Source organism: Citrus clementina, unplaced genomic scaffold (assembly GCF_000493195.1).
Source record: "Citrus clementina cultivar Clemenules unplaced genomic scaffold, Citrus_clementina_v1.0 scaffold_3, whole genome shotgun sequence".
Lineage (NCBI taxonomy): Eukaryota > Viridiplantae > Streptophyta > Magnoliopsida > Sapindales > Rutaceae > Citrus > Citrus x clementina.
Window position 1 is genome coordinate 26,082,291 of NW_006262339.1, and position 19,027 is coordinate 26,101,317.

Genomic DNA, 19,027 nt, shown 5'->3' on the forward strand with positions numbered 1-19,027 from the left:
TCTGCTATCTGCGTTCACGCACAAAGAAAAAACTCTTCATCTCACCATTTTCATCTCTTTGCATCTCACCAGTTCCGCATCTCAGTTACCATAAGGAAGAAGTTAGATCTAGATCTATAAACAGAGATTTTGATAAAATTAGTACTGATTAATTAGTAAGTTAGTGACTCTCACTATATTCAAATAAAATTTTTATTGTGTTCTATATATTTAAATGATTAGAATATTTAATTTAAATTGTAAAAATTCGTAAATTTTTATTTTTTATATATTTAAATTGTTATGAATTGTTATGATTTTTTTAATTTAAATGGTTGTTAAATAATGGAATAGATTATAACAATTTCTGAATGTGTTTTATGAACTTTAAATTTTTAAAATTATGTTAGATTTGACTTTAAATCTTTGAAATTGTAGTGATGGAATAATATTTTGTGTTAAATTAAATTTTTAATTTTTGAAATTATGTTAGATTTGTTTAATTTTGTCCGCTTGCAATTTATTTGTTCACGCTATCATGAAGTGATATTATATAGGCATCGATGGTTTTTTAATTATTACAAAATATTATTTTTTAATTATTTAACAAAAATTGATACAAAATATTAATTTTGTATGACTGAGAGATACATAGGGTTAAACAGGACGAGTAGAGAAAGGAACGAATGAAAAATAAGTGGAATGAACAAAGTAATTAACGAGAATGAATAGAGGGGACAAAGTGGAGAACGAGTAGTTGAGGATGAGAATAAGTGGATCAGATTTTAAATAATAAAGATATTTAAAAATTTTTCATTTTTTATTATAATATTTGTTGTCGGTCCCACAAAAAAATTGGATGAGAGCAGGCGTGAAAGAGCATTTTTTTTCATTTTTATTCTTTATTTTAATAATTGTTATCGGTCCCACAAAAAAAGAAAATTGAATGAGGAAAGGCGTGAAACGGCAGCCAATTTCTGTCGTCCCATCGTCGTGCTTTCGTCTATTTACCATTTCTCGACATTATTTACAAATTGTTCTTATGTTTCACAGAAAAATGAAACACTGTTCATCATACAAAATTGCATGACCGAATCTTCAATTTTTATAATTATAAAATAATGGATTATGTGTATGTTAATGTTACGGATATGATCAGATCATCATATAAGTTACTAGACGCATTAACAAGAACAAGATCTAATGAGCTAAAAGTTTTTTTTTTAAATTAAATAAATAAAGAGTAAAAGTAAAAAAAAATGTTATTTGCAATCACTAAAATGAAAACAGAGGAGCCCTGTTTTTCCTCTCGTTTCTCTTTCTCTCTTTTTCAAGTAGTAGAAAATGATAACAGAGTTTGAGAGCTCACTGCTTTCATTAGTTGGAAAGTGTCGCCTAAAACACTTCCTCTGCTAGGTGGAATTGTTGGCTTGAAGAGAAGAGTTCTTGTTACAAGCACAAATTTTAGCTGTACATTATTTCCTTTTAAATGCACCATTGTTGCACAGATTTGAACCCTATGATCATTAGTTTTTTGTTTTGATTTGGTTAGTTCGTGATGACAAATAAATTATTTTCATCACATTATGGTAAAAAGTTGCCCTCTTTGTTACTTCCACAGCTATTTAGTTTAATATTTTGTAATAAGATCACAAAGTGCATGGGACCTATTGTTCGGGTACTTAGCCTAAAATGAAGATCTATTAAAAATTTCCCTGATGTCATGATATAAAACAATAAAAGGTACCAACTTCAGCTTAAATTCATATAAAATTAAACCTTACCACATACTGTATTGAAACAAATTACTCATCTTTATTGGTAACATCATCACCTTCATAAAATATATGGTATCGTACAAAGTTCTTGCGCTGGGTTCGGGCATCTAACAACGAGGACACAGCAACCTATTCGCTAGGTTAGAGACCAAAGAGCCAACAGCAAATGTGCACGACGCATGTCACTATCATGAAAACAACATTCTTTTTCTTTTTTTTTTTCTCCTCAATAATTTCAGATATAATATTTTAACTAAGTTTGTAACACTGTTGATTGAAATTATCAAGTACGAATGTGTGTAGATTTTAACATGTGCACTCATAATTATTATTGTGCAGTTTTAGACTTAGTTGGGTATTGAGGTGCTAAAACTTTTGCCGTAAGAAAAAAAAGTTTTAAGTATAAAATAAAATTTAATAGTATCTAATAAATTTAGTTTTTTAATAATATGTTGAGTACATAAAAGCCCCAGGTCGGCCATGCTACTATTTTCACCCCGGCATGGATCACCTCAGCCAAATGGTATGAGCAGAACGCGGGATAAACACGAGCCAACCAGAGACGAGTACCGGCCAGGGTAATGTACCGACCAGAATCATATACCGAGCCGACACCAATTCCCCAAAAAAGCGGGAACACGATCCCACAGAATCACGGTAGTTGCGCTTTTCCCAGAACCGTTGTGGGAGATGCGAGATCCCACGTTTGCCCACAATGTAGCAGTTAAAATCCCATGAGAGGCTACCACTACCCGAGAAAGGGGGGGATGAAGGGTGAGTGAAAACGTGGGACAGCGGCTATAAAAGAAGAAGAAACCAATTAAGAAGGGGAGAGAAAAATTGAGAGAGGGAAAACGCTGCCAAATTGCAATCATGCCATTTTCTGACAAGACTCCGAATAATTTAGAAACCATTTTTAGATCTAAATTGCACTGTTTTCCCGTAAACACCTTGAGCTAACTTAGGCATTGGAGGGTTTTCGCCGGCAAAACCACCGGCGACTCTGATCCGTTTTTGGTGAACGCAGGTCTAGTAAGAGAAAGGAGGGTGATTCCAACCTCAGAGGTTCGAGCAACAGTCGATAACGTAAACGTTGGTGAAAGAATCTGGTCGGTCAAAAGGCGAGCAGATTTAAGCATCAACATTTTGGCGCCGTCTGTGGGGAGCTGGATAAAAAGCTACCACCGAATTAGTAGTTACCGGAGAAACAACGAACGATTAGACATGGATTTGCCAAGGAAGGACGCTTTGAGGGAGGATAACGAATCGGGGGAGACAAGAACCCTTCGGGAAATTGCAAATGAAGCCCGAGAGAGGGTGATGCAAGATCGATTGGAATAGATGGAGAAGCAAATGGAGACTCTCGCTACCATACTGAATGAGCTGAGAGATGAGCGGAGAAGGGATTGCGAAATCCCCGTGGGGAGAGATGATGTGGGAGCAGAACCCAACCTCCGGAGGCGTAGAGTCGAGGAGATCCCTTCGCCGGTGGACCAACCTTATGGGGTGCATCCCCACAGAAGCACTGGTTGAGTTCCTGGAGAACAAATAGATGAAGGGAGGAACCAACCTCGCCCCAGGCGAGTACTGGAAGCTGATGGCCGAGGAGCCATTGCTGATGAAGGAGAGTTAAGACAGCGGTTGCAGAATGTCGAGCAGGAGCGAGATCAGATAGCTGCACGTGATCCTGACCGTGATGTAGAATTGGAGGGAGAGGTGCGCAGATTAGCGCAAGTGATAAAGGAGATACAGGGTAAGAGGAAGCCCCCGAGCTGGAGGATAATGCTAGATGAAGAATCTCCACTATCAACTGAGATCGTGGGTACCATAATCCCAAGAGATTTCCGCTTCCCCGACCTCAAATACTCCGAGCGAAGTGACCCGCTGGTGCACATTGAGCGTTTCAACGACATGATAGGTGTGCAGGGGCTGACACCAGCTCAGAGGTGCAGGGTGTTCCCGTTGACATTAGAGGGACGAGCCCGAGAATGGTACCGCAAGCTGCCCCGAGGAAGTATAAAGGGGTATGAGCAGATGTGCCAGGAGTTGGCCGAGTAGTTCCGAGGGGCAGTGGCCCCAGAGGACGACATGATGGAACTGATGAGGATGAAACAGGAGGAGCATGAATCCCTTCGAGATTTTATAAAACGATATCACCGAGCCGTGCTGGATCTGGGAGCTTTTAATCACCCGCAGGCGTTGAGGGGATTAAAAGAAGGTGTAAGAATCGGCCGACTGTGGTATAACTTAAGAAGCCCCTTTGTACAGAATTACTCATCAAGGTATGAGCAGGCGAGGCAAGATATAGAAATCGAAGAGGAGAAATCGGCAAGAATAAAAAGTGAACAGTTGGACGAGCTGAGGCGAAAGGAATGGAGAGCCCCGACCGGGAGCGGGTCGGGAAAACGAGCTGGAGAATCTTCAGTGATGGGCGGAATATCGGCTCGGTCCCGCCCTTACCCCATAGCTCCGAGATCACAGCAGTTCCAGCACAACCGGGCTCAACCTCCGCGTCCCCCATTTCCGGATCGGCAACGAGAATTCCGGCAGATGGCTGCCCACCCCTATCACAACACTCCCAGAGCATTCTATGCAACCAATTCCAGGACTAGTTGACCAGATCAGTTAGCGACTGTGCCAGCCCGAGGTGAAATTCATGATAGTCGAACAGTTCAGCTGGTAGACCAGAGCTTGGCGTATAGACAGTATACTCCATTAAAGATCTCCATGGAGGAATTGTATGAGAGGATCGAGGGACGAGGCCTGCTGTACCCTCCAGCCCCTATAACAAAACCGGCTCACCGACGGGATAAGAGCAAATTCTGCAAATTCCACGACACTCATGGTCACACTATCAGCTAATGTCGTGACCTGAAAATTCAGGTGGAGGATTTGGTGAGAAACCGTTATTTGGACGAATATGTAGATGGAATGTCCCCCGTCACTGAATCACAATACACGTGGGATGAAGAGGCTGAGATGGGCCTGGAACGTGAACAGCTGACTATCCGTGTAATAGCAGGGGGGCCAACATTGGCTGGGGATTCGAACAGGGCACGGAAGAACTATGGGAGATATGCCCTGACTAGCAAAGAAGTGCTTTTCAATTTGCCGGCAACCAAGAAGGCAAAAGTGCGGCAAGTTCCCATTATGTGGACAGATGACGATGAAGAGGGTATCTTATATCCGCATGAGGATGCATTGGTGATCAAGGCAATGGTGGCTGGTGCAGAATTGCGACAAATACTAGTAGACACAAGCAGCTCGGTTGACATCCTGTTTAAGTCGGCTCTAGATGATATGGGGATTGCAGACTTGAAATTGGAGCGGACAAATACATCTTTAAAGGGATTTGGAGGGGGACGGTTAACTCCCATGGGGATCATCGAACTCCCAATTACTATGGGGACGAAGCCATTTGAAAGAACAATGATGCTGGATTTTGTCGTGGTAGAGGAAAGAAGCCCTTACCAGATGATACTGGGGAGACCATTCATGAGGATAAGCCAATGCGTTGTATCCACGCATTACTTGGCACTGAAATACAGAGTAAATGGGGTGGTTGGCGTAGTAAAAGGCGACAAGAGGATGGCAAGGAGTTGTTATGCTACAGCGGCCAAGGAGACACTGCAGGTTACTTCTCTAGATAATCGAGGAGAGTCCAAAAAGGGCTGCCAAGAGCCTGTTGAGAAACTGGAGGAAGTTGCGGTAAGCAAAAGCAACCTGAGCAGAGTAGTGAAGATCGGGTCAGGATTGGTTGGGGCAGTAAAAGGCGAGCTGATAAATTGCTTACAGTCTCATGCGGATATATTCGCCTGATCTCATGAAGATATGCCCGGAATTGATCGCGGGGTAGCTTGCCACAAGTTGGCAATCAAGAAGGGGGCAAGGCCGGTGAGACAGAAGAGGAGATGCTTCAACCAGGAAAGGTACGAGGCCATAAACGCCGAGGTGGAGAAGCTGTTGAAAGCAGGATTTATAAGGGAAGCCAAGTACCCAGAATGGATTTCAAATGTAGTCCTGGTAAAAAAGGCCAACGGGAAGTGGAGAATGTGTGTGGACTTCACGGACCTCAATAAGGCATGCCCAAAGGACAGCTTTTCCCTACCCAAAATAGATCAGCTGGTGGACTCAACAGTAGGTCACAGTCTGCTCAGTTTCATGGATGCCTTTTCTGGATACAACCAGATACCCATGGATGAGCAGGATGAGGAAAGCACTGCCTTTATAACTAACATGGGTTTGTTTTGCTACAGGGTAATGCCTTTCGGCCTAAAAAATGCAGGAGCCGCCTATCAAAGGTTGGTAAACAAGATCTTCAAACCGCTGATTGGACACACTATGGAGGTATATGTGGATGATATGATTACAAAGTCCAAAGAGCCGAGGGATCATGTGAAGCATCTAGAAAAGACCTTTGAATTACTGAGGAAGTATGAGATGAAACTAAACCCGGAGAAATGTGCATTTGGGGTCAGCTCGGGCAAATTTCTGGGATTCCTGGTAAGCCACCGAGGGATTGAGGCCAACCCCGAAAAAATACGAGCGGTTACAGATATGAGATCTCCGCAGACAGTTAAAGAGGTGCAGAGCCTTACAGGGAAGTTGGCAGCATTGAACCGATTCAACTCGAGGGCCACAGATAAATGCCACCCTTTCTTCCAAATCATAAAGAAAGGGAGAAAGATGGAATGGACATCAGAGTGCGAGGAAGCATTTGGGCAGCTGAAGGAATATCTGGCCTGTGCACCGTTACTGTCAACTCCGAGAGAGGGTGACCAGCTGCTTTTGTACTTGGCAATCTCCAAGCGGGCTACCAGCTCGGTTTTAGTCAGGGAAGAATAAGGGAAGCAACACCCGGTATACTACACGAGCAAGGCCCTGGTGGACGCAGAAACCAGATATCCACTAATGGAGAAGTGGGCGCTGGCTCTGATAACGGCAGCACGCAAACTCCGACCATATTTCCAAGCCCACCAGATCGTTGTGATGACTGACCAGCCCCTTCGGCAAGTGCTTCAAAAACCAGATGCGTCTGGTCGGTTAGTAAAATGGTCCGTGGAGCTGAGCAAATTTGACCTGTCCTACAGGCCCCGAGGAGCAATCAAGGCCCAAAGCCTGGTAGAATTTATGGTAGACCGAGCTGAGCCAGGGGAAGGAGATCGGGAGGAGCAACCGTTAGAGCAGGAGAAAACAAAGGGGATGTGGTTGGTAATGGTTGACGGATCATGTAGTGAGCAAGGATCCGGAGCAGGGGTTGTAATACGGAGCCCAGAAGGATCCGAAATAACGTATGCAGTGAAGTTCGAATTTCAGCTCGCAAACAACCAAGCTGAATACGAAGCCTTTATCACCGGGCTCGGACTCGCACACGCCTTAAAAGCGGAGAGGGTAGAAATTCGAGCAGATTCCCAATTGGTATGTAATCAGCTCAATGATCAGTTCCAAGCAAGGGGAGAGAAGATGGGCCTTTATTTGAAGAAGGCGAAGCAGATGGTCGGGCTTTTCCAAGAGGTGGAGGTAAAGCAGATATCCCGGAATGAGAATTACCGAGCGGATATGTTGGCTAGGATGGCTGCAATTGCAGACCCGAAATTACCTAAGTCGGTTCCACTAGAGGTAAGGACCTCACCGAGCATAGGGGAGGAAGTGGAGGTGATGAGAGTAAGCACTAGAGAATCCTGGATGGACCCGATTCACGCGTATGTCCGCGACGGAGTTTTGCCTGAGGACAAAAGGCAAGCGAGAAAGTTAAAATGCCGAGCAGCGAGGTACACGCTACTAGATGAAGTGCTGTACCGCCGAGGGTTCACCTTGCCCCTTTTGCGATGTGTGGATGATGAGGAGGCAGATTATGTACTAAGGGAGATTCATGAAGGAATTTGCGGCAATCACTCGGGAGCAAGAACTTTAGCCTTCAAGGCACTCCGGCAAGGGTACTTCTGGCCAACCATGCACCAGGATGCAAAAAAGATGGCAAAAAACTGTAAAACGTGCCAAAGCTTCTCTGAGGTCCCCACACAACCCCCAGAAAAGCTGACCACTATGACATCCCCATGGCCTTTTGCACAATGGGGAATCGACCTGATTGGTCCGTTACCGAAAGGCCGAGGAGCGGCAACCCATGCAATTGTAGCAGTAGACTACTTCACCAAGTGGATAGAGGTGGGGGTCCTTAGCCAAATCACGGAGAGAAAGACAACGGATTTTATCTGGAAGAATATCATCTGCAGATACGGAATCCCTTATACCATCATCACCGATAATGGGAGGCAGTTTGACAACAACAACTTCAGAGAGTTTTGCCGAAACCTAGGGGTAGACCTGAAGTTCTTCACCCCCGCACACCCTCAGGCAAACGGACAAGTGGAAGCAGCCAACAAAGTGGTAAAGAAACTCCTGAAGACTAGACTGGGAGAGAAGAAAGGAGCTTGGGTCGATGAGCTACCAGGGGTATTGTGGGCTTACCGGACAACTCACAAAACCGCTACAGGGGAAACCCCGTTTGCCTTAGCTTTTGGTCATGAGGCGGTAGTCCCCGCAGAAATTGGAGTAGGAACACATCGGACGGAATACTTCAATGAGGAGCAAAATGGAGAGCAGATCTGCTTGAGCCTGGACTTGCTGGAGGAGAAAAGGGAAGGGGCTTCGCAGAAAGTGGCCCAGTGTCAGCAAAGGGTCACGCGTTATTACAACAAGAACGTACGCGTGAGGCAGTTCCGAACAGAAGATTGGGTGCTCAGGAAGGTGAGCCAAAACACTAGGGATCCCAACCATGGAGCTCTTGGTCCGAAATGGGAAGGCCCGTACAGGGTGATATGAGCAACTGGACCAGGAGCCTACAAGCTGGCGTATCCAGACGGACGAGAGGTGAAGAGGTCGTGGAACGCCGAGCACTTGAAAAAGTACTTCCAGTAAGCAAAGTGCTCTAATAGTTTTCATTTTGACAAGTTATTTCTGTTATGAGCACGGTGATTTGTGACACACACATATATCCCACATTTCTGTAACGCATTCGAAATTCAATAAAGATGAATTCAGTATGGAACCTTTCTGCTAACAAGCTCATTAAATGTTTACTAAGGCAAGTAAATGCCTGTTTCTGCTCGGTCAACGAAAGACTAGCAGCTAATCTACGAAAATTCTACTAAGGCAAGTAAATGCCTGCTTCTGCTCGGTCCACGAAAGACGAGCAGCTAATCTACGAAAATTCTACTAAGGCAAGTAAATGTCTGCTTCTGCTCGGTCAATGAAAGACCAACAGCTAATCTACGAAAAATCTACTAAGGCAAGTGAGTGCCTGCTTCTACTCGGTCAACGAAAGACCAGCAGCTAATCTACGAAGGCAAGTGAGTGCCTGCTTCTGCTCGGTCAACAAAAGACCAGCAGCTAATCCTACGAAAATCCTACTAAGGCATGTAAGTGCCTACTTCTGCTTAGTCAACGAAAGACCAGCAGCTAAATTTATGAGACTTTTACTAAGGCAAATATGTGTCTGCTCCTGCTCAGTCACCGAAGACCAGCAGGCAATTTTGCAAAAATTTTTACTAAGGCAAACGGATGCCTATTCCTGTTCGATGCACTAAAGAACCAACAGGCAAAACCGGACAAGAAAGCCAATAGAGAGCATTTAAAATTTTTTATAAACGTTCAAATGTTTACAAAGCAAATGAAAAACTAGAGTCTTTACAAAAATAGACCTAAGGATTAGGAGGATCAACGGCCTCAGTAGGTGAAGGGTCAGCTATCTCGGGAGGTGGAAGATTAGCAATATCGGGAGGAGGAGGCACGGACCCCTGCCCCACTTCAAAAACACGCTGCCCAGCTTCTCCCTCCTGCACCCCATTCAAAGGAACCTCCACCTGCTCCTGCTCATCCTGCTCCTTATCTCCCTGGCCGGCCCCAGCCATATACCTCTCCACCCCAGATTCCAGCTTGCTCATGTCGAGCTCGGGGTATTCTTCCTTGAGCATAGACATGATGCACTTATAGCTGAAAGCAACCCCGGAGTTATACTCAGCATCCAACCGATCATCCACATCAGCGGATTTGCCTTTCTCTTCAGCCAGCTGGTCACTCAGGGATTTGATCTCTCCCTCAAGGGCGGTCCTTAGAGTATCTCTTTCACTTTAAGTAGCCTGAAGATCGGACTTCAAATCACCCAACTCACCCTCAAGCTTGGAGGAAATAGACTCAGTAACCGCAACTTTCTCTTCAAGCTCTGTAAGCTGCTTGTTCAGCTCGGCCAGCTTCTCCTTGGACCGATCAGCAGATTCGGCTTTCTTTTTCAATTCCTGGTTATCAGCTTGAAGTTTCCTCTCATGACGCGCGGACCCGGACTTGTAGCACGAGACCATTGTGGCCAGCCTGAAGGAGACTCTTTGAACAGAAGCAGCTAACTTGGAGAGGTTCATGCTCTCGATGTCCTTCACCATCTTGGGCCCAACCGATTTTTTATAATCTTTCTGATATGGGCTCAGGTAGTCACCTTGATCCCGAGATGGAAGAGGAGAAGATCGGTCCCCAGACTGCAAGCTGACCTCAGGACTCTTGTCAGAGGTTTTCTCCCCACCACTCTTACGGGGTGGGGGAGGGGGCAGAGCAGGGACAGGAGCCTTGGAGGGGCCGACACTGGTCTTCTTTGGAGGAGGAGGAGGGTTGCTGGAGTTGCTTGGAGCTCGACCACGCTTTCGGGACAGAGCGCTAAGAATCTTGTTATCCATTCCGGCAGCTATGTCCACCAAACCCGAACCAACCAGGGCTGTCGGTGACAGGAGATCTTGGCAGGTAGATGCGTTCACCAGAGCAGTTTCCACCTGGAGTAGAGGTCGGTCTTCAAGCCCCTTTATCAAACCCCACGACTCTGAAAGAACAAACAAGGTTAAAGAACCCAATAAGTAACAAGTCGAGAAAGAGTATAGGCAAAAAATGAACGACTTGGGGTGACAAAATGTGTTGGAAGGTAAATATCACCACCCAACGAATGAGCTACTGGACACCAAGCTCCCCCAGCAAAGAAGAATTTGTTCTTCCAATTTTTGCACGAGGAGGGGAAGCCGGTGATTGGTTTCCTCTTCGCAGAGCTCGACATGAAGTAATACCAGCCTGCTTCCTTCGGGCTACTCCTCAACTGGTATAGATGCTTCACTTCAACGAGGGAGGGCTCCTCTGATTCACACCTCTTCCACAACACATACATAGCCGAAAGAACCCTCCACCCATTGGGATGTAGCTAACCTGGGGCCAGGTGCATACCACCCAATATCTTAGCAAAATAACGTTGAAGGGGCAGCCGAGCTCCTAATTTGAAGCTCTCCAGGTGCATCGTCACATACCCCCGCAGAGGCCGACTAGGGACGTCACCTTTTCTTGGAACTACCAGGAGAATCTCCGCAGGAATGTCGTAAAGGTTCCTCAACTTGAACAGATCAGTTTGTGTGGTGGCACAAGCTGTGTAGTCAATAGGGTAAGAATCCGCCTCTACCCTATGACCAAGGTGCCTCCTCTGAGGGGGTCCGCTCGGTCCGGAACTGCTCCCCTCATCGTCACCAACTCCTTCAGGGACCCCAATCCTACCAAAGCTGGGGTTCTCACCAGAGCCCGACGCAGGTCCACCTCTATTCCCTACAAGCTCTAGTTCAGGGGAGGGAGAAACAGCCAAGGGGTGTGGATACTCAAGGATATCCCTACCGTGGGAGGGACCTATACTACGGGAGGGTCCTACACTACTAGAGGGGCGTAAAAAATCGGTGGGTATCGACAAGTTAAGGTCTGAATCCCCTGTTTCCTCGTCACTCTCATCAGCAATCAACTTCCTTTTCCGCATCGACATATCAAAATCCCAAAAGAAAACAAAGCAAAACTCGAGTATACGGACACAAAAGGGGCAGCACAGAACCCAACCAACAACAACCAGAGAAGAAATTAAGAGCTATACCTGGAATAAGCGGGCACTGATAGCGCGGCTGTGACAGAAGAACGCCCAGTAAATGGATACTCCGGACGCGGGAAGTATAAAAAAAAAAAAAAAAATTCACAGAGGGGGCTGGTTAACGGTGGAGAAACGGATAAACAAAGCAATGAGGATTTCAACCTAGGGATTTGAAGTGAAAAGGGGAAAAATAGAAGCATTTAAGTGATGAGGATGCCAGCTCACTCACTACATATCGAGGGTGGATAGCCCGTCGTTTCAAATTTCAAATACGAAGAGTCTGGAGATGCCACGTCACTAACCGTTACAAGAGGCCAAGATAGATGTAAGCCCAGATATGCAATGGACATGTTCACTTAGGCCCATGCTCAAGTCGGAGTCTCCCTAGAAGAAAAATAGTACATCAGGTCAGGCCCGTCCCAATAAATAGAGGACCAGATGAGAAGCTCCCCGGGTTGGTGAGATTTGACCATCAGTTTCTACTCTTAACTCATTTCACTCGCCAGACCAGAAACTGGGGGACTGGTGTTGAGTACATAAAAGCCCCAGGTCGGCCATGCTACTATTTCTATCCCGGCATGGATCACCTCAGCCAAATGGTATGAGCAGAACGCGGGATAAACACGAGACAACCAGAGACGATTACCGGCCAGGGTAATGTACTGACCAGAATCATATACCGAGCTGACACCAATTCCCCAAAAAAGCGGGAACACGATCCCACAGAATCACGGTAGTTGCGCTTTTCCCAGAACCGTTGTGGGAGATGCGAGATCCCATGTTTGCCCACAATGTAGCAGTAAAAATCCCATGAGGGGCTACCACTACCCGAGAAAGGGGGGGATGAAAGGTGAGTGAAAACGTGGGACAGCGGCTATAAAAGAAGAAGAAACCGATGAAGAAGGGACAGAAAAAATTGAGAGAGGGAAAACGCTGCCAAATTGCAATCAGGCCATTTTCTTACAAACTCCGAACAATTTAGAAACCATTTTAAGATCTAAATTGCACTGTTTTCCCGTAAACGCCTTGAGCTAACTTAGGCATCGGAGGGTTTACGCCGGCAAAACCACCGGCGTCTCTGATCCGTTTTTAGTGAGCGCAGGTCTATTGAGAGAAAGGAAGACGATTCCAATCCCAGTGGTTTGAGCAACAGCAGATAACACAAGCGTTGGTGAAAGAATCTGATCAGTCAAAGGCGTGCAGATTTGAGGAATCTGGTCGGTCAAAAGGCGAGCAGATTTAAGCATCAACAAGCATCATGAAATGTTCAAGACATGCTGATATCAATCATGGAGGTTGTCTTTTTACGATTAGATGTGAGTCCAAAATCAGGACCCACAATGCACACAATGTGTCAATTGATTTTAAGAAAATCCAGACAGTCAAATTTTTCGTTTTCGTTTTTATTTTCTTTTTTCTTTTGTATTTTATTTTCGTTTTTCGTTTTTGTTGAATTAAACATGACTTTTGAAACTTATGATGTTAGAAACCCCATGCCTTAACATTAAGAAACAGAAATTGGAAAATAGAGGTTGTCATAAGATAAATTAATATTCATTAACATTATGAGTTTCTACGTGCGAAAAGAGACAGCAATACTTTCGGCGCATTGTAAGAGCTGCCACTAGCAAGCCCAATGGGCGTAGTTTTACAAAATCGAACAACCTTAGTACTAAGTATATTGAACGGCTTCTTATGCCCTTTTTTTTTCATTTTCTTTTTAATTCTGCGTACTACTAACTATATAATCATGATCGGCTTCCTATGCCTTTTTTTTCCTACTCAAATACTTTTCATAACTCCAAGTCTTCAAGTCTTCAAGCAACTATTTGGCAGAATAAATCCAGAGGCCGATCCATCAGCGTTGGCACAGGAAGCTTCAGCTGGTTGATTCTTGTAAATGAGCTTCACATCCTCCAAGCTAATTCCACTGCATGGATTCTTCGAACTGCAATCGAGCTTTACTCCAACTTCCGTTGCCGAAGTTCCATGAATATCTTGATATATAACATCACTGATTTTAACCCCTGAAGCCTATTGAACAAGGGAAAAAAAAATTTATTGAGTTTTATTTTATTCACATCAACGTTCAAATAATTACATTTACAAACTTTAGATAAATAAATATCGTACCTGTCCAGGGCAATTGTTGTTGTCAGGGCAGTAATTTTGATCAATTATGATTGGATTATCGACATTGTTCATAAGAGCATGTTGGAAAAGAATGTTCCTGGCAAATCCATTGCTTGGTCTCCCCCAGGACTTAATCCTCACTCCATTTTTAGTGCCCGTAAATGTCACAGCTGTTACTGTCACATTTTGCACTCCAGCCTCTTGTTGCTCTTTGCCTAAGCTGCCAATGCTGCAACAAAATTACAATATCCAATTTAATCAGCACTAAATATTTATACCACCAAAAATAAAGAGAAAAAAAAATTATTATGCTTTTTAATTTTACCTAATACCATGGCCAGGGCCACAAGCGACATTCTCAATCCATAAATTGGTGGCGCCTGGGCCAACTGATACACAATCATCACCGGTCCCAATTTTTGAGTCCAAAATTGTGACAGCACTTGATGATTGAACGTGAATGCCATCGGTGTTGGGGCTGTCACCGGAGGCCGAAACTTTGACCCCTTGTACTTTCACATGGTTGCATCCGTTGATGACAATATGAAATTTCTGGCTATCTACGGATGCTAATCCGTTAATCACAACGTTGTTTGAGTTGCTAAAGCGAAGTGTCTGCTCATGTATATACAAAAGAAGGATTATTTACTCTAATAATTAAAGTATAAAGCCAATCAATATGACAAGCCAAAAGGCACTTGATTTATGACTGGATATAGGATGATATTTCAACTTAATTACCGTAGCGCCACTGGGGCAATTACTATTGTCTGACTTTTTACAAGCCCACAAGCCAGCACCTTGGCCATCAAGAACGCCGCCATTAATAGAAACCCCATTAACATGCTCAAATAAAATCCAGTTTTCGGCATTTCCAATAACATGATAATCAGCTGGAGCCACCAGAGTCCCGTCAATACGTATGGTAATATCATTGTTCTTGCATTGGCCCTGAAACACAGCATTGTGTAGTAAGTACCTCCCCGGTGGCACGTAAATGGTTGCGGCCTCCGCCGAGCCACAGGATTTAGCCCATGCAGCAAGAAAGGATTTTGCTGAGTCAGTCCGGCCATCGGGTCTGGCTCCAAAGCTCAGCACATTGTAACTCAAGGGAATTGCTAAAGATGAACTAAAGAAGAGAATCAAAAGAAATGTTAAAAAACTAATAGGCAAAGACGTTGATGTTGACATTGTTTCAAAGCTTAAATTTACTGATAGAAATGAGAGAAATAGATTTGAGATGTTGAGGAGTTGGTGTTAAGTTGAAAAGATTTAAATGGGTATTTATAGGATTTGAATGAACTGTAGAAATGGCAATAGCACTAACAGTGAATGCAATCTGCGCCGAATTTTGGGAGTGATTTTTGCGTTAACTAATGCGATCTTAATTTACTACCCTTTAACCGAAATTTGGATGATGTTTGATGACAGAAGCATCAAATTCATACAAAAGACAAGTGCATATCTATATCTGGTTTGGTAAGATGGGAGATTTCAAAGGTAGTTAATAAATTAACAGAAAAAAGTGCTTATCCATTTTCTGCTTTTCTGCTGCTATCTAAAATTATGCCCGTATGTTGCTTTTTTGAGAGAATAAATTAGACACAAAATAAATATATAATATTCAAAGTTCAGCTCTAGTTACATATGGAAAATGAATCCGGAGCGCAGTTCCACCAACATCAACTATTGATTTTTAAGAAAAATATTAAAAAGCCACGCGAAAAAATGAAAATTTCAATGAAAGTGGATAAAATGCGTTGCGAATATGGGTTATGCAGCAAGACACATCAGTGCTGACATTTTTTATACTAGATTAATGAAATGTCATAAAGTTTCAAAGAAAACAAATATTTTTTCTTATTTTATCAAAGATTATTCAAGTGGGAAGCAGTTTCAGACTTTCAGTCCACCGTGTGCATTTTCGTTAATGATATTATTATTTTCTTTTTATTTATTATAACTAGCCGTAATTTTGCTACTTTCGAAATGGATATTTGACATAAGTTCAACCTTTTTTTATTTCTTTTGTTACAATTTTGATGCATATTACTGTTTGACTTGTTTCAATTACTCAGATTAAGCAAACAATCAAGCCACATTACTAGGTTATCAAGAAAGAGCAGTTACCAGTTAGGTCCCTCTGCACGCCAAATTCAACACCGAAGGGATAAATCCTATGTCTCAGGTCAAAGACGTGACTTATTTTAGTCAATTGCTTTTTTATTAATCAAAATTTAGCAGAAGTTAATTAATCGACTACAAGTTCACCACATGTGGATTTCAACTGCCCAACTGAAAAAAGGTTTATGAGTGTTGACCAAATGATTTTTTTATACATTACTAGTTGTTTAAGGGATTTAGTTTCGCATGGTACCATTAATTCTTAAGAGTTATTAGCTAACCCACTGGTAACTTCTATTGATGGTATCATTTTAATATTTTTATTAAAAAGAGTTTGGATTGTTGTGCGCGGAATGGAAGTTTGGGAAGAAAACTCCTGATATTATATTATCATTTTAATATTCTTATTGTTTTAAGTATTTACGACATCAATTTATGGTAATATTTTGCAGCATTGGGAGTTTGGGGAAAGATTTGAGTGAAGCTGGGGGGCAAAATGTGACATTTATAGGTACACAAAATGGACTAAGAATAAAGTCATGGAGGAGACCAAGCAGTGGTTTTGCCAGAAATATCCTTTTCCAACATGCAGTCATGAAGAATGTCCAAAATCCCATCTTTATTGATCAAAATTATTGCCGTAATAACGAAGGATGCCCTGGCAAGGTGAGATATCAAAAGGATATTTAATTAAACTTAAGTAACATATTGTATTATTGCAATACACATACCAATTAGTGATGTAATTGGTGATGTAACAAGTTTCAGGGATTAGTGATGTAACATACCAGGATATCCATGGAACATCAGCAACAGAAGTACCTGTAAATTTTGATTGTAGTTCAAAGAACCCATGCTCAAGGATAAAATTAGAAGACGTCAAGCTTACGTATAAAAATCAACCGGCGGAAGCATCCTGTATGCTGATGGATCTGCCTCTGGATTAGTTCAGCCCACAAGTTGCTTGTAGTTGTCAAAAGCATTTATGCTTGTAATAGCATAGGGTTTATTTGTTCCTTGAGCCTGTGGTGTTGCCATCAGCATTACTATTGTAAAAAATTTCATTAACTATTTTGGATATTCTTGTCACCATATTTAATTGGTTCTAAATTAAATATGATTACTTTCTTTAAATTGTGAAATATTGAGATTTTGCATTTTGATTGGCTACAGATGTTGCTTTTTTTTTTTTTTTTTTAATGGTTCTCGAGTGAAAGTAAAAGTTGTTGAAGGAAGAAACAGAATAATCCTGATAATTAAAAATATTGGAAATCTCAATTTTAAAATCCAAAAATTGGAATAGAATAGCCGTTTATATTTTTTTCGAGAAACACTTAGATGCGACAACTGCAATAAAATTTTTTAATAAATGTTTGACATGTGTTTCAAGTGAATTTTATCTTTCTATTATGATTAATCAACTCCTGAAAAAGAAAATATATAAATGTTATTGGATGGGCACATCGATAACTGAGGTGCACCCTCCCAATGTAAGTACACTCTGTCAAACTTTAAAATTTTGAAAAGGGAAAAAGTCACTAACACCCCCAATGTTTGTTTAAATAATCAAACAGATGCTTTTAGTTTCATAAATAGTCACCGAAATCCCCTTAATTTCATAAATGATTATTATACCCTTTTATTATAACATCTCAAATAAATATAAATTTAGTAATAAGATAAAAGGTAATAAATAAATATCATATGATACAAATTAAATATTCTAATAAGTATAATTATTAAAATAACATGTATAATGAAAATTATTTTTAATATTAAGTTATTATTAGTCTATCCCAACAGATTTTATTAATTAAAATATATGAATCCAAAAATTGACTTTAAGATTTATAGTAATATAGAGATAATTAAAAACTATATTGTCAATAAAATAATATAAATTTTATAAATAACTGTGAATGTTAGTATAATTATTTTAATATTATTATAATGTCAAATATATTTTATTATTATGAAAAGAATATGACAGATTAATAATGTTAGAATAACTTTTCTAACATTCAAAATATTTTAAAAAATTTATCTTATTTTATATATTTATCATACATGTTTATTTAAAGTCAATTATTGAGTTGCTGTAATTAAGTATTTAATAGTTAAAAAAGAGTCTATGCAACAATTTATGATATTAAGGAGATTTGTTTAATCATTTAAGTAAACTTTAGGGGTGTGGATGCCTTTCCCCTTGATTTTTGACTTGTTAAATTTTTAATTTTTTTAAAAAGCAACCTTCCTAAAGTGAGAAATTTATTAAATAAAGAAGAAAGAGAAAAATAGTTTAGAGGATAGAGTGAGCCTTACCTCTTAAAAATTACCATCGTTCTAGAATAAGAAAATATACATAAAATATAATAGAAAAAATATATATTAATATAAAATAACCATCCTAAATGAAACAAGCCAATTAACTGAATCTATAATTGGAGAAGCCATCAGTCTATAAAGAAAGAAACTTCCGAATGACCATAGGAGGATCTCCCAAATTCGCAAGACAATCAGTAACACTGTAATTCTTCCTAGAAGTGTGATAACATTGGAACAACATGGGAGAATAAATTAAGTTTTGCAGTTGATCAAGGGGCAGGCGAAGACAATGAACAACAACCAAATAGCTACATTCTAACCAAAGCCAAAAACAAATTAATTATATAATCGCTCCCCCCAATTGGCATGTAGAGGCTTATATACCTTGTGGTTTTAGCTCCACGCTTTATCTTTATTGAGTCCGAGCGTTTAGATCAACCCCATGTGTGTCATGGGAGTAGAATTTGTCATTGTTGTGAGTAGATCTCTTCTTCCATGAAGAAATTAAATTTTTCAGGTGGATAGCCATAAGCTTTCAGATGGGCACTAACAAAGCAAGTCTTTGACGGACTTCTTGTGCGACTTTGAATAGATTTCTATTTGGCCGTTCAACATAATCAACAATTACGGTACACCCCTGCCCTTAATGTAAGGTTTTAAAAGAGTAGTGTAATAATTTATAATTACATCAAACACCCGGCAAAAACATGTAATGAGGTAGGTTTAACCTAAATTAATTTTTAGCCCCCTACTGCTA

General features: G+C 41.5%; 2 protein-coding genes across 2 annotated transcripts; both read right to left on the bottom strand.

The window, feature by feature from the left end:
* Positions 1-9,457: 9,457 nt before the first annotated feature.
* On the bottom strand, positions 9,458-11,583 carry LOC112099784 (transcription initiation factor TFIID subunit 3-like). The gene is made up of 3 exons (XM_024187257.1): positions 10,995-11,583; positions 9,909-10,620; positions 9,458-9,866 (listed from the first exon to the last, which is right to left on the bottom strand). The coding sequence occupies exons 1-3, from the start codon at positions 11,581-11,583 to the stop codon at positions 9,458-9,460; spliced, it is 1,710 nt and encodes a 569-aa protein (XP_024043025.1).
* Positions 11,584-13,497: 1,914 nt separating this feature from the next.
* Positions 13,498-15,012, bottom strand: LOC112100164 (polygalacturonase-like). Its single transcript, XM_024188657.1, has 4 exons — positions 14,563-15,012; positions 14,147-14,436; positions 13,822-14,050; positions 13,498-13,722 (listed from the first exon to the last, which is right to left on the bottom strand). Exons 1-4 carry the CDS (start codon positions 15,010-15,012, stop codon positions 13,498-13,500), a joined length of 1,194 nt encoding a protein of 397 aa, XP_024044425.1.
* Between the last annotated feature and the right edge of the window lie 4,015 nt (positions 15,013-19,027).

Bases quoted from the DNA above. Each gene is read 5' to 3' on its own strand.
- LOC112099784 (XM_024187257.1), bottom strand. From the start codon at position 11,583: ATGCGGAAAAGGAAGTTGATTGCTGATGAGAGTGACGAGGAAACAGGG. The intron at 10,621-10,994 runs GTTAGCTACATC...TTGTTCTTTCAG, and splicing joins TGGTATGCACCTGGCCCCAG to AGTCGTGGGGTTTGATAAAG. The intron at 9,867-9,908 runs GTCCGATCTTCA...AGATACTCTAAG, and splicing joins GGTGAGTTGGGTGATTTGAA to GACCGCCCTTGAGGGAGAGA.
- LOC112100164 (XM_024188657.1), bottom strand. From the start codon at position 15,012: ATGTCAACATCAACGTCTTTGCCTATTAGTTTTTTAACATTTCTTTTG. The intron at 14,051-14,146 runs GTAAAATTAAAA...ATTTTGTTGCAG, and splicing joins GGCCCTGGCCATGGTATTAG to CATTGGCAGCTTAGGCAAAG. The intron at 13,723-13,821 runs GTACGATATTTA...CTTGTTCAATAG, and splicing joins ACAACAATTGCCCTGGACAG to GCTTCAGGGGTTAAAATCAG.